Genomic DNA, 10741 nt, shown 5'->3' on the forward strand with positions numbered 1-10741 from the left:
GGTTAACAATTACATTCTTACCCTGGATATTAATGCAATGATATGGTGAAAACAAAATTCAACACCAAAACACATTTCTGGCCTTTGAAACTCCTTTCTGCACAGACACCTTTCACAGTGGTAGGCTCATCAACAGCTAGTGTTGTTAAGCTTAATACTGAATCACATCGCACAGAGAAATGCTAGCTTGAAATTTAAGGCACCTTTTCAAATACACCATATTATATACATACATATGTATGCATGTGTGTATACACATACAAATATTGCATATACAATATTTAAGGAGAAACATTTGCATTTATATTATATTTCCAAGTTATTTTGAAGAATTTTAGGCTCAGAAAGGAATATATAAAGCCTCTTCAAAACTTGTATGCCATCTCTACTAGTCAATTTCTCTTTCCAAGATTAATACAATTTAATAATGTAAATTATAAGACATGAAAATATGTTATCAAAAATATTTTCATTTAATCTAATCTGAAAACTACTGGTTATAATCAGTCTAGATCCACCTTAAAAAATTATAATTTTCCTTTAAAACTCTCTAAGGGCTCTTTTGCATTATTATTTCATACTTTGAATTCTACAAAGTTCCTTGAGGTAAAATCTCTGGTACGTAATTCTACGTATCTTTTGTGAATCCTTATTTGAGGCCAAACAGAAAATAGGTACCAATTAGTATTTGCTGAATTGATAAACCTAGAATTCAATCAAGTTTCATGACATGTTTAATTTATATATGGTTTAAATCTCATTTGCAGTTGTCAAAAACAGTATGTATTTAAAATTTGTCAAGTTCCATTTTCACATAAATTCCAAGTATAATGCAATATACACATGATATTCACTGAACGTATTCAGCCTAAATTCCTAAAACTTTTAAAATTTATAAAAGAGAACAGTCATGACTGAAAAAAACAAGATTATTTTAAAATAATAGTAAACATATTCTTATTACTATTTGTTAAGGTAAAATAATTGGGTCTTTTGGCTAAGTGAGTATTTTTACTAATTCTTCAGCTATAGCAGAGTGGGCTATATTTTTCTTTTTTTCATAACAATAATCTTTAAAATGTCACTTTAACACAGATTTTTAAAGACCTATTTTACATGAGCTCAACATTTAAAACACTTTTTAATATTTTGTTGCCACCATTTAAACCTTGGGAGATCCATATAAAAAACCTGATTACCAATTTCCCTTGAGAAAGTGTGGATGATCTCACATCACTGGACCTAAATTTCTGCATAGCAATCTGCTACAACTAGACAGCTAGCTATAACTGCTTCCTTTACATAGCTACTCCCCAGGTCAACAGTAACTATCAACCACAGTAACTACCAATATCTTACATGAGACATCAGCAAAGGTTTTCTGTAAGGGGTCAAACAGTAAAAACTTCAGACTTTGTGGACCATTTGTATGTATGTATATATAAAAATAAATACGTGCATGTCAGTCTCCAAGATAGCCCAAATGATTCTTACCTCCTAATATTCACATCTTTTCATAGTTCCCTCCCGAATTGTACCAAGGTTGGACTGTGTGACCAAAGGACTAAGGACTAAGAGTGATATATGTACTGCTTCTTAGATTAGGTTATTTAAAAATAAGACACTGTGGCCAAGGCTCTCTCTCAGACCATCTGCGTTAGGGAAAGCCAGCCACCATGTCATGAGCAGCCCTGCACGGAAAGAAGCCCATGTGGTGAGGAAGCGAATGGTCCTGTCACCAGTCTTATGAGTGATCTCAGAAACAGATATGCCAGCCTCAGTCAGCTCTTCAGATGACTGTAGCCCAGACGAACAGCTTCACTGCAAGCTCACAAAGTACCCTGAGCCAAAGCCATCCAGCTAAACTGTCCCCAGGTTCCGGATTCTGAGAAACTTCGTGCGATAATAACAGTTGGGTGCTTTAAGCTGCAAAGTTCTGGGGTAATGTGCTACATAAATAAATAAATAAATGTATGTATGTACGTATACACACACAACCTAAACATTTATATGTGCACATGTATGAAAATTAAGGAAGACATGCAGCCTATTGTTTCTTCCGTTGGAGAAAATAGCATAATCGAACATGTTGAAAAGCTCCATTAAAAATTTAAGGTCTCCCAGGCAGCCATGTCAAGGTATTTTAGACCTTTTCTGTCAGGAAAATGTTTCTGTACCAGGGCATGGTGGGGGAGGACAGGACGGAGGACACTAAACTGGGGTTTCTCTTTTGAGCTAGAGCCAAACGTCTCTTCTGAGCAGAAGAGGTGGCATAAGTAACCGCAGAAAAAATGGGGGAGTTGCTAATTAACTGGCATGAAATCTCAATTATGCAAGACAAATAAGTTGTAGAGATCCATTGCACAACATTATGCCTGCAGTTGACAATACTGTATTGTACACTTAAAAATTTATTGAGGGTAGATCTTGTGTTAAATATACTTACCACAATAAAATACAATTTTAAAAAATTTAAGGTCTTTAACCTCAGCTGCACTCTCAACACTCAGCATCCTACTCAACTTTAGTGATCTTCTCCATTCCCATCATAGTTGTTCTGAACCTTCGTTACTCTATGTCAGTTTTCTGCTACCCTTGAGGTCCTTTTACTTTCAGTTTATTATCTCCTGCTTTACAGAGTAAAGTAGGACTATTAGCCATTACCCTCCTCAACCTTCTTGACTCCCAAATCCCTATTTTTTACCCATATTCTCTCCTTGGATTCAGAACTCATTACCACTGCCCTCCTTCCTTAATGGAGTAAGTAATATTCTATTACTATTCCAAAAACTAACACCTTTCACTTCTCTAAATGCTTAGTACTGTGATGGCTCATACAGATGTATGTTTCCTCAAATACAAGGTAGTCTCTACAAGGGCAAGTTACAGTCTCATTTATTCATGTACTCCAGACAGCTGTTATTTGTTGAATTAGTTCAGGCTGTGGATTAAACTCTTACTGAAATAAAAGTAATCAGCACTGACAAAAGGAAAAAGAATCAAACAGTGCCTGAGGGGGAAAAACCATCACAATCAATTGCTTGATCATTATCAGCTATGCTTATTACTGTCTTTAAAACTATCTTTTCCTCCCAGCTACAAAACCAACAAACCCAGTAAGTCTGAGGAAAAAGGCAATACATTATCCCCCAAAATGCTGAGGTCAGTTGGAAAAAAAAAAAGGCCCCCAAAAGAACTTAGCGTGATTTTTTTTTTTTTTTTTTTTTTTTTTGCGGTACGCAGGCCTCTCACTGTTGTGGCCTCTCATGTGGGATCTTCCTGAACCAGGGCACGAACCCGTGTCCCCTGGATCGGCAGGCAGACTCTCAACCACTGCGCCACCAGGGAAGCCCTTGGCTTCATTCTTAATTAGGCATGTTGATAATATAAAAAGTGGTAAATTAAAAAAATACCAACCTTTCTTCTGTGCACTCTGGTTTCTCTGTTCCATCAATCTCAATTTCTATCAGCTCCTCTGCTTCTCTTTTCGTCATGATTGAAGTATTTCAAAAGCTGACCCTACAAAAGTTAAAATGAAAGACATTCTGAAATTATCTGCATAAGCAGACACGGTATACAAGAAGTAAAGACCCAATTCAAATAAAAGTGGAGGATAAGCAGAAGAGGAGGAAGAAATCTTCACATATAAAAGAAAATCCACAACTAATATTTATAAACTAGTTTTTGTTTAAATGGTGTTTATTAGCCTGACATGACATCATTATCATTCCCTTGGATTTACTGGGATGTTTTCAGCCCAATCTCAGCCAATAAATTAATTCAGGTTACTTCAAAATTAAGTGAAGGCATGTCAACTATATTACAGCAATTCAGTCTTAATAACAGATTCAAACCTGCAGCTTAAAAATCAACATAGAAATTCCCTGGCAGTCCAGTGGTTTGGACTCTGCACTTCCACTGCAGAGGGCATGGGTTCCATCCCTGGTCAGGGAGCTAAGATCCCTCATGATGCATGGTGTGGCCAAACAAAAAACAACATGGAGATGAACAATTTACAATGGTTCAGCTAAAAGCTGTACCTTCTTAGCAGAATTTATTGCAAACCATTATACTGACAGAATAATATAAAAGTTAATCCCAGCTTTGTGTTACATTTCTTATAAATGCCAGTACAATATTCTCAAACAGCAAAATAAAGTAACAAAATCATTATAGATATGTGCATTATTGCCCTGATCACACACTAGAATTTTATTTATTTATTTTTTTTGGCTGCGTTGGATCTTTGCTGCTGAGCGCCAGCTTTCTCTAGTTGGGGCAAGTGGGGGCTACTCTTCGTTGTAATGCATGGGCTTCTCATTGTGGTGGCTTCTCTTGTTGTGGAGCACAGGCTCTAGGTGCGTGGGCTTCGGTAGTTGTGGCATGTGGGCTCAGTAGTTGTGGCGCACGGGCTCAGCTGCTCCGCAGCATGTGGGGTCTTCCTGGACCAGGGATCGAGGATCGAACCTGTGTCCCCTGCACTGGCAGGTGGATTCTTAACCACTATGCCACCAGGGAAGCCCCAACACTAGAATTTTTTATGATTGTTTTTCAGATGTGGTTTTATACATTTTAAATAAACCATTACTTCAGTTTTTAATTCTCTCGTGTAAAATTATTACCTGCTACATTAAACTTCCATTGATTTTTGTACCATTGATACATTATGTGCCATTTTGTACCATTTGTACTCTTGATACTAAAACATTATAATTAAAAAAATGCTAAGTAATGCATAAAATAGCTGCATATATTGGTATTTCTTTATGACCATTTCCAAGGTGTTAATGTTTCAGGCTGTTAGGACCTCGCTGTAGGTCAGTGAATCTGTCTCTGGACTCAATATATATTCTCAGTCCAGAATAGAGTTTTCTAAGTTTACTACTACATCTAAAAAAGTACTTCTAAGTGCCTTCGACTCTCTGACTTGCAAGGAATGGTCCTCTAAATTTGGTACTTTAATGTTTATAAAGGAGTCCATGCTCCCACTTTAAAGATTTGACAAAATGAAGAATTCAAATATTCATTCCTATTAATAATAACCATTATTTACTGAGTATCAGGCACCACATTCAAATGCTTTACACAGAACAATCTTATTTTGAGTCCACCCTCATAAGAAAACTATCCAGAGGTTAGTGAGGCTAAACTGCCTGTGGCTCCATAATGTCATGCTTTAGGTCTATCAACTGAAGTACATGCTCTATACTGCAAATATACACTAGAACAAGAGCCTCCACCATCTCTTACCTGGAATAGCCTCTTCCTAACACGTTTCCCTGTGTTGGTGCCCTTGCCCCCCTGCAGTCTGTTCTCAGTCAATACAACTGCCAGTGTGATCCTTTTTAAAACTGAAGTTACATCACAGCACTCCTTTGATACCATTCACAGTAAAAAAAAAACTAAAGACTTCACAATGGCCAACAAGGTCCTACGTGATCTACTCCCCATCCCCATTCTACTACTGCTCTGACTCCCTCTCCCACACTGGCCTCCTTACTTGTCCTTACATCTTTCTTCTTGTCCACAGCACTCATCCTCTAACATACTAATAATTTACTACATTTATTGTCTTTCTTTCTCTGTTGGATCACTGCCAGGGTGCAAAAACCAAAACTGTCCAAAAGTGACCCCAGGAACTTAAGTTGGTTTGCCTGGCCTACGGACTTCCCCTAGCTACTGGAGGTGGGAGGGGCTTCCCCAGGTCCCAACTTCTCAAGGGACCAAGGTCTTTGTGGTAGGCACAATAACAACCCAGAACCTGTGATTATGCTAAATCACATGGCCAAGGGGAATTAAGTTTACTAATAAACTGACCTTCAAATACAGAGATTATCCTGGCTTACCTAGGTGAGTCCAAGGAAATCACAAGTATCCTTAAGAGGGAAAGAGGGAATGTGAAGAGATCCAGAGTGATTCAAAGTGAGAAGGACTTGACTGGCTGGCTATGACTGGCTTTGAAGATGAAAGAAAGGAGCCACAAACCAAGGAACGCAGGCAGCCTCTAAAACCTGGAAAAAGGAAACAGATTCTCCCCTAGAGCCTCCAGAAGACGTGCAACTCTGCCAACATCTGATTTTAGCCCAGGAAGACCCATTTCAGACTTCTGACTTCAAGAAATGTATGATAATAAATTGTTTTCAAGCCACTAAGTTTGTAGTAATTTGTTACAGTAGCTCTGGGAAACTAACACAGTCTTCTTTCCCACTTTAAAAAGGATTGTAACTCTCCTCAGGTCCAAACATCTCCAAATGCTGGGGAGCTGGTTTTCTGACAACTTATTCTATAAATCGCTGGCATCCAAATCTAGACTGCCTAGTACAAAAATGATCTGACTTTCCCCACATTATTAAGGTTGCTCTCACAGCTCCCCTACAATAAGAAAGCATAATAAGAGGGTGGGGCTCTCCACTGAAATAGATACACATCACGCACATCCAGCAGAATGCCTAGGCCCCAGCAGATTTTGGTTGGGATGATGAAAGAATGAAGGGCTTTTGTTTTCTTTTCTTGCTGACCCTGGCCTAGTAAGTCTTCCCTTTCCCCATAAAGCCTATTTCTTAACAGATACTATGTGTAAAACTGTGGAATTCATCCTGAGCACTAGAGCAAAACAGGAGGTGGTGACCCAATAAGGCCTATCCTTGTAGGACAACACAAGCTCACCTGGGAAGGGGTATTTGTTCACAGATATATACAAAGAACTTTGAACTGCCTCTCCCTTTGTAGGCACTCTATTAAAATGTGTTGGATAAGTGAATGTTATAACAACTATTACACACTGTATAACTGACTCCAGAAGCCTAAAAGGCTTCCATGTGAAAGGTAAATCTATGAAGCTAACAGAAGAAAATGGTGGGAATTTTTTTGTGGTCTAATGATAGAAAAGATTTCTTAAACATAATTTCAAAAACATAAACCATAAGGAAAAAAACTGATAGATTTCCTTACATAAAAATTAAGAGTTATGTTTAACTGACAGGCTACAGAGTAGAAACAGATATTTCCAATATCCACACATGACAAGGGACTAATAATTGGAATTCACAGTGAACTCCTGCAAGTTGAGAACACCCCCCCAAAAGTCAGGACAAATTAGAAAAGTCAGTAAAGCACAGAAAAAGGAAACTCACATAAAGAGAAACCAAAATGGCTACGGACATGAAGAAATGCTCACATTCAAATTATTCACTTTATACTGTGCATATATGGCAAAGATTAGAACGTTGAATACTGAAAAGAGTTAGCAGGGACATGGGGGCATAGAATATAGACAGGACTATTGATAGAGTATAGACAGGACTATTTTGGAGAAAAATCTAGCAGCACTTGCTCAAATAAAGTGCTTATACCTATGACCCAGCAATCTTGCCCTCAGATAAGCATTCCAGAGACATTCTCACGATGATTGATAATAGGATGTTAAGGGCAGCTTTGCTGGAGATAGCTGAAAGCTGAAGCCAATATCCATGGTAAGAGAGTACTGCGGATACAAGAAAATGTGAAAGAAGTACACACTATGGAACTACAGTAGCTGTTAGAAACAAGGAGGTAACGTACACACACATACACGCAAAAATCATAAAAACTGTACAAAAAAAGTAAGAACCAGAATAAGGTTTTTAGCAGGACAGCACTTAAAAGGATCATTTATGTTGTATTTTCAGGGCCTACAAGGACATCCACTCCCATCTCCATAACCAACTTTAAAAAAAAGATTAGAAAACAAGTGAATTTTCTAGGAACTTTGGAAAAACAGAAAGCCTAAGAAGCAGTAACTGTAAGCAGATAGGGTAGGCGGTACCCAGAGAAGAAGGACCAGGCATGGCTTTCTTGACATGAGAAGCCATTTTTGGCCTAAGCCATTTGGGAATCTAAGCCTGGCCACAATGATTACCCTTGAACAGGTCTCAGTAATAATGCTCTTAAGGAGTAACAATAGCAAAGATAATAAATCAGTTATAAAGACTCCCAGTTCTGTTTCCATGGTAAAGATTAGCCTGAAGCACTTTCTTAAGCTGTTTTTCAGAATTTACCCCCCCCCCCCCCCAGCGCTCAACCACCAGATCAACTGTAACCTAAGGGATGATAATGTTGACCTTTTCTGACCCTTGTGACTTCAATCAACTAAAGCATGGATGCTGTCAACCTTTGCCCCAATTCTATGCTGAATTCTCCTGCTGAAGCCCCTTCATGAATAGGCATGCACCACCCAAGACCCTTCACGAATATGCAAGTACCCTTAGCTTAAAAGGTCATCAATTTTGCTCTTCAGGATACCGCTTTGGGAAGATCCTGGTATTCTCCTTGCTGCAAGTAGTACACCCTTTCTTCTTCTGATCTTTGGCTTGGTTGTGTCTTTTGTCTTGCCACCCACCAAGAGATGAACCCAGTTTTCTGGTAACAACCAGAGGCTGAGAAATGGCCCTGAGGGCTTATCAGCAGGGACACCTTTGGTACCTCTGAGTATAAGCACTAAGACAGAGGATTGTTAAGAAATTTACCCTGTGATCTTCCAAAAAAGTCACAGATCAGTCTCTAGAAGGTGCCAAATAAAGAAAAAAAAAAAAAAGAATACAATATGCTTTTGGAAAAAATCATGCTACTTACAGTCCCTGAATTGATCTTCCTCTTTCTCAATTCTCTAAATTTAAGCTAAAGAAGCAATGGAGAGATTTGGGAAACTGTCCAAATCTTTGATATCACTGCTTGAGTGGGTCTTAGCTCTTTTTCTGGAAACAATTCTCCAGGATTCTATATCAATACGTAAGAAAATGGAGAAGAGAGCATTACTTTGGGCCCTTCCCCCTAGGAAAAGGTGCCCCTTGACACCCTGGTTTCTCCTAGATTAAATCTAACCTGGGTTCAGAACACTTCACAAAATGAATACAAACTAAATTTATATTTAACTAACAATTCCAGGAAAGGCTACTATTCTTTAAAATACAGTTATGTTTATCATTCTCTTTTAGAGTCACAGATAAATTTGAGGATTATTCTTCACTGGAACACATTATTAGTTTACAGAGTTTAGGCCAATTTTTCCCAGTAAAGGACAATAAATAAATAAAGGATAATAAATAAATAAAGGATACATAAATACAAGTGCAATCTGGGAGTACCTACCAGATAACTGCACATTCTCTCGAGTTAAAAAATACTGTTAAGTATCCTGAGTAAATTAAAAGACATTTTTGTTTCTTAAAGATAAAGTCAATAGCTAAGAAAAAGTAACACACATACATCTGTGTGGATACACATGGAGAAAGAAAGCAAGAGTGGAGAAAGGTTAACACTTGGTGACCCTGGGGGTGAAGGTGTTCCTTGTATAATTTCACTGTATAATTTTTTCAATTTTCCTGTAAACTTGAAGTTTCATAAATAAAAGCTGGAGGAAGATTAAAGTCAACAGTTTTAATTTGGTATTCAGCCTCCACATGCTCTCATGACTTGCCTCAACGAAACACCTAGCTCATTATTTTCTTACTTCAAGACTATATACCCCTCATGGCATTGGTCCTGTAGACGCAATCCACGTAAAAACTGCTTAAGTCCACCTAGTGTCAGAATATGTTTAAAAATAAATAAGCTTGGAAAGCTTGGATCAAACCCTAAGAGAGATTATTATTCCCTTTAAGTAGTTCCGAACGAGTTGGACCAGTTTCTTTTGATATTTAAGACAACAAAGTACCTAAGAACGTTATCACTGTCCAGTTCTTCACTTTGCTTAAGTGGACCTTTCTAAAACTTTGCTCCTCTCACGACTCAGACGTACTGCGCGTATTTCTAAATCACTACTCGTCATCTTGCAGTGCAACATTAGGCGTTGTCCTCTCTGATGTTAACCTAACCAAACTAGGGTTCCTAAATACAAACACGCGCGGGCGTATCTTCCAGTCCACAAAAAAACTAAAAAAGCTGACAAGCTACATTAACCCATCATTTTCCCCTTGCCTCACACTTCCTCGTTTTTAAAAGAAAATCAACGGACACCATATACATTAATAGATGGCTTTGATGCAACTGTAAGAATTCTAGAAAGACAACTAGATACGAAGTGAAAGCGAATCGCTGAGTTGGCAAGGAGGATGGTTTTGCATGTTCCTCTGAAATCCCCGGGGCGTCAGGATCAGATCCCGACCGCGGCGAATGCGGACCACGGCGGACAGTCGAGCAGGGGATAGTGAGGGAAGGGGGCGGCGAAGGGTGACACGAACGACCGGGGCCCCGAGTGCGCGCGGCTTAGCAGAGTCCCGCGCCGCGCGCCCCCCGCCCCTCCCCTCCCCTCCGCTCCCCGCACAGCCTCCCCCGCCCCTCCCCACCCGGCTCCCTCAAGTCTCCACGAACGGAAATGGGAGTCACAGCGCCGGGGACCAGCGGAAACAAAACACAGAGGCGGCCGCGGGGGGGCCGCTGTGGGGGAGAAGGCCCCGGAACGAAGCCGGCCCGCGCGGACCCGCGCTCCCCTCCTCCCCAGCGGCCGCACTCACCCGCTCTGGATTCGGCCCCGTCGCCCCCGCCCGCAGTCCAGAGCCGGCTGAAAACCGCAGCGCCGCGGGCTCCACGTGCGGCGTCTCTCCCGGTAAGACCCGCAGCTCCAGCGACTCGAAGTGAGAGGCCCCTGGGCCCTTCCCGCGAAAACGGCGCGGAGAAACTCCAACCCCCCCTCCCACCTCCCAGGCACCCCCGGGTCCGGGACTACAACTCCCAGCAGGTTGCGCGAAACGAACGCCCGAGGCAA

The 10741-nt window shown here is 40.1% G+C and overlaps 1 protein-coding gene across 4 annotated transcripts in view; it reads right to left on the bottom strand.

The window, feature by feature from the left end:
• Nucleotides 1-10741, bottom strand: part of GABPA (GA binding protein transcription factor subunit alpha) — a 33753-nt gene that overhangs the window by 22633 nt on the left and 379 nt on the right. The window contains exons 1-2 of one of the 4 annotated variants that reach the window (XM_030880947.3): nt 10491-10648; nt 3418-3519 (exon numbers count right to left, since the gene is read on the bottom strand). In XM_030880947.3, the coding sequence (XP_030736807.1) occupies nt 3418-3494 (77 nt within the window). In that variant the 5' untranslated portion in view covers nt 3495-3519; nt 10491-10648. Of the gene's footprint in view, nt 1-3417; nt 3520-8240; nt 8264-9691; nt 10221-10490; nt 10649-10741 lie in introns of those variants that run through there. The other 3 variants (XM_060297882.2, XM_060297881.1, XM_030880948.2) reach the window with 3 other exon arrangements.

Source organism: Globicephala melas, chromosome 4, assembly GCF_963455315.2.
Source record: "Globicephala melas chromosome 4, mGloMel1.2, whole genome shotgun sequence".
In the NCBI taxonomy this organism is placed as follows: Eukaryota; Metazoa; Chordata; class Mammalia; order Artiodactyla; family Delphinidae; genus Globicephala; species Globicephala melas.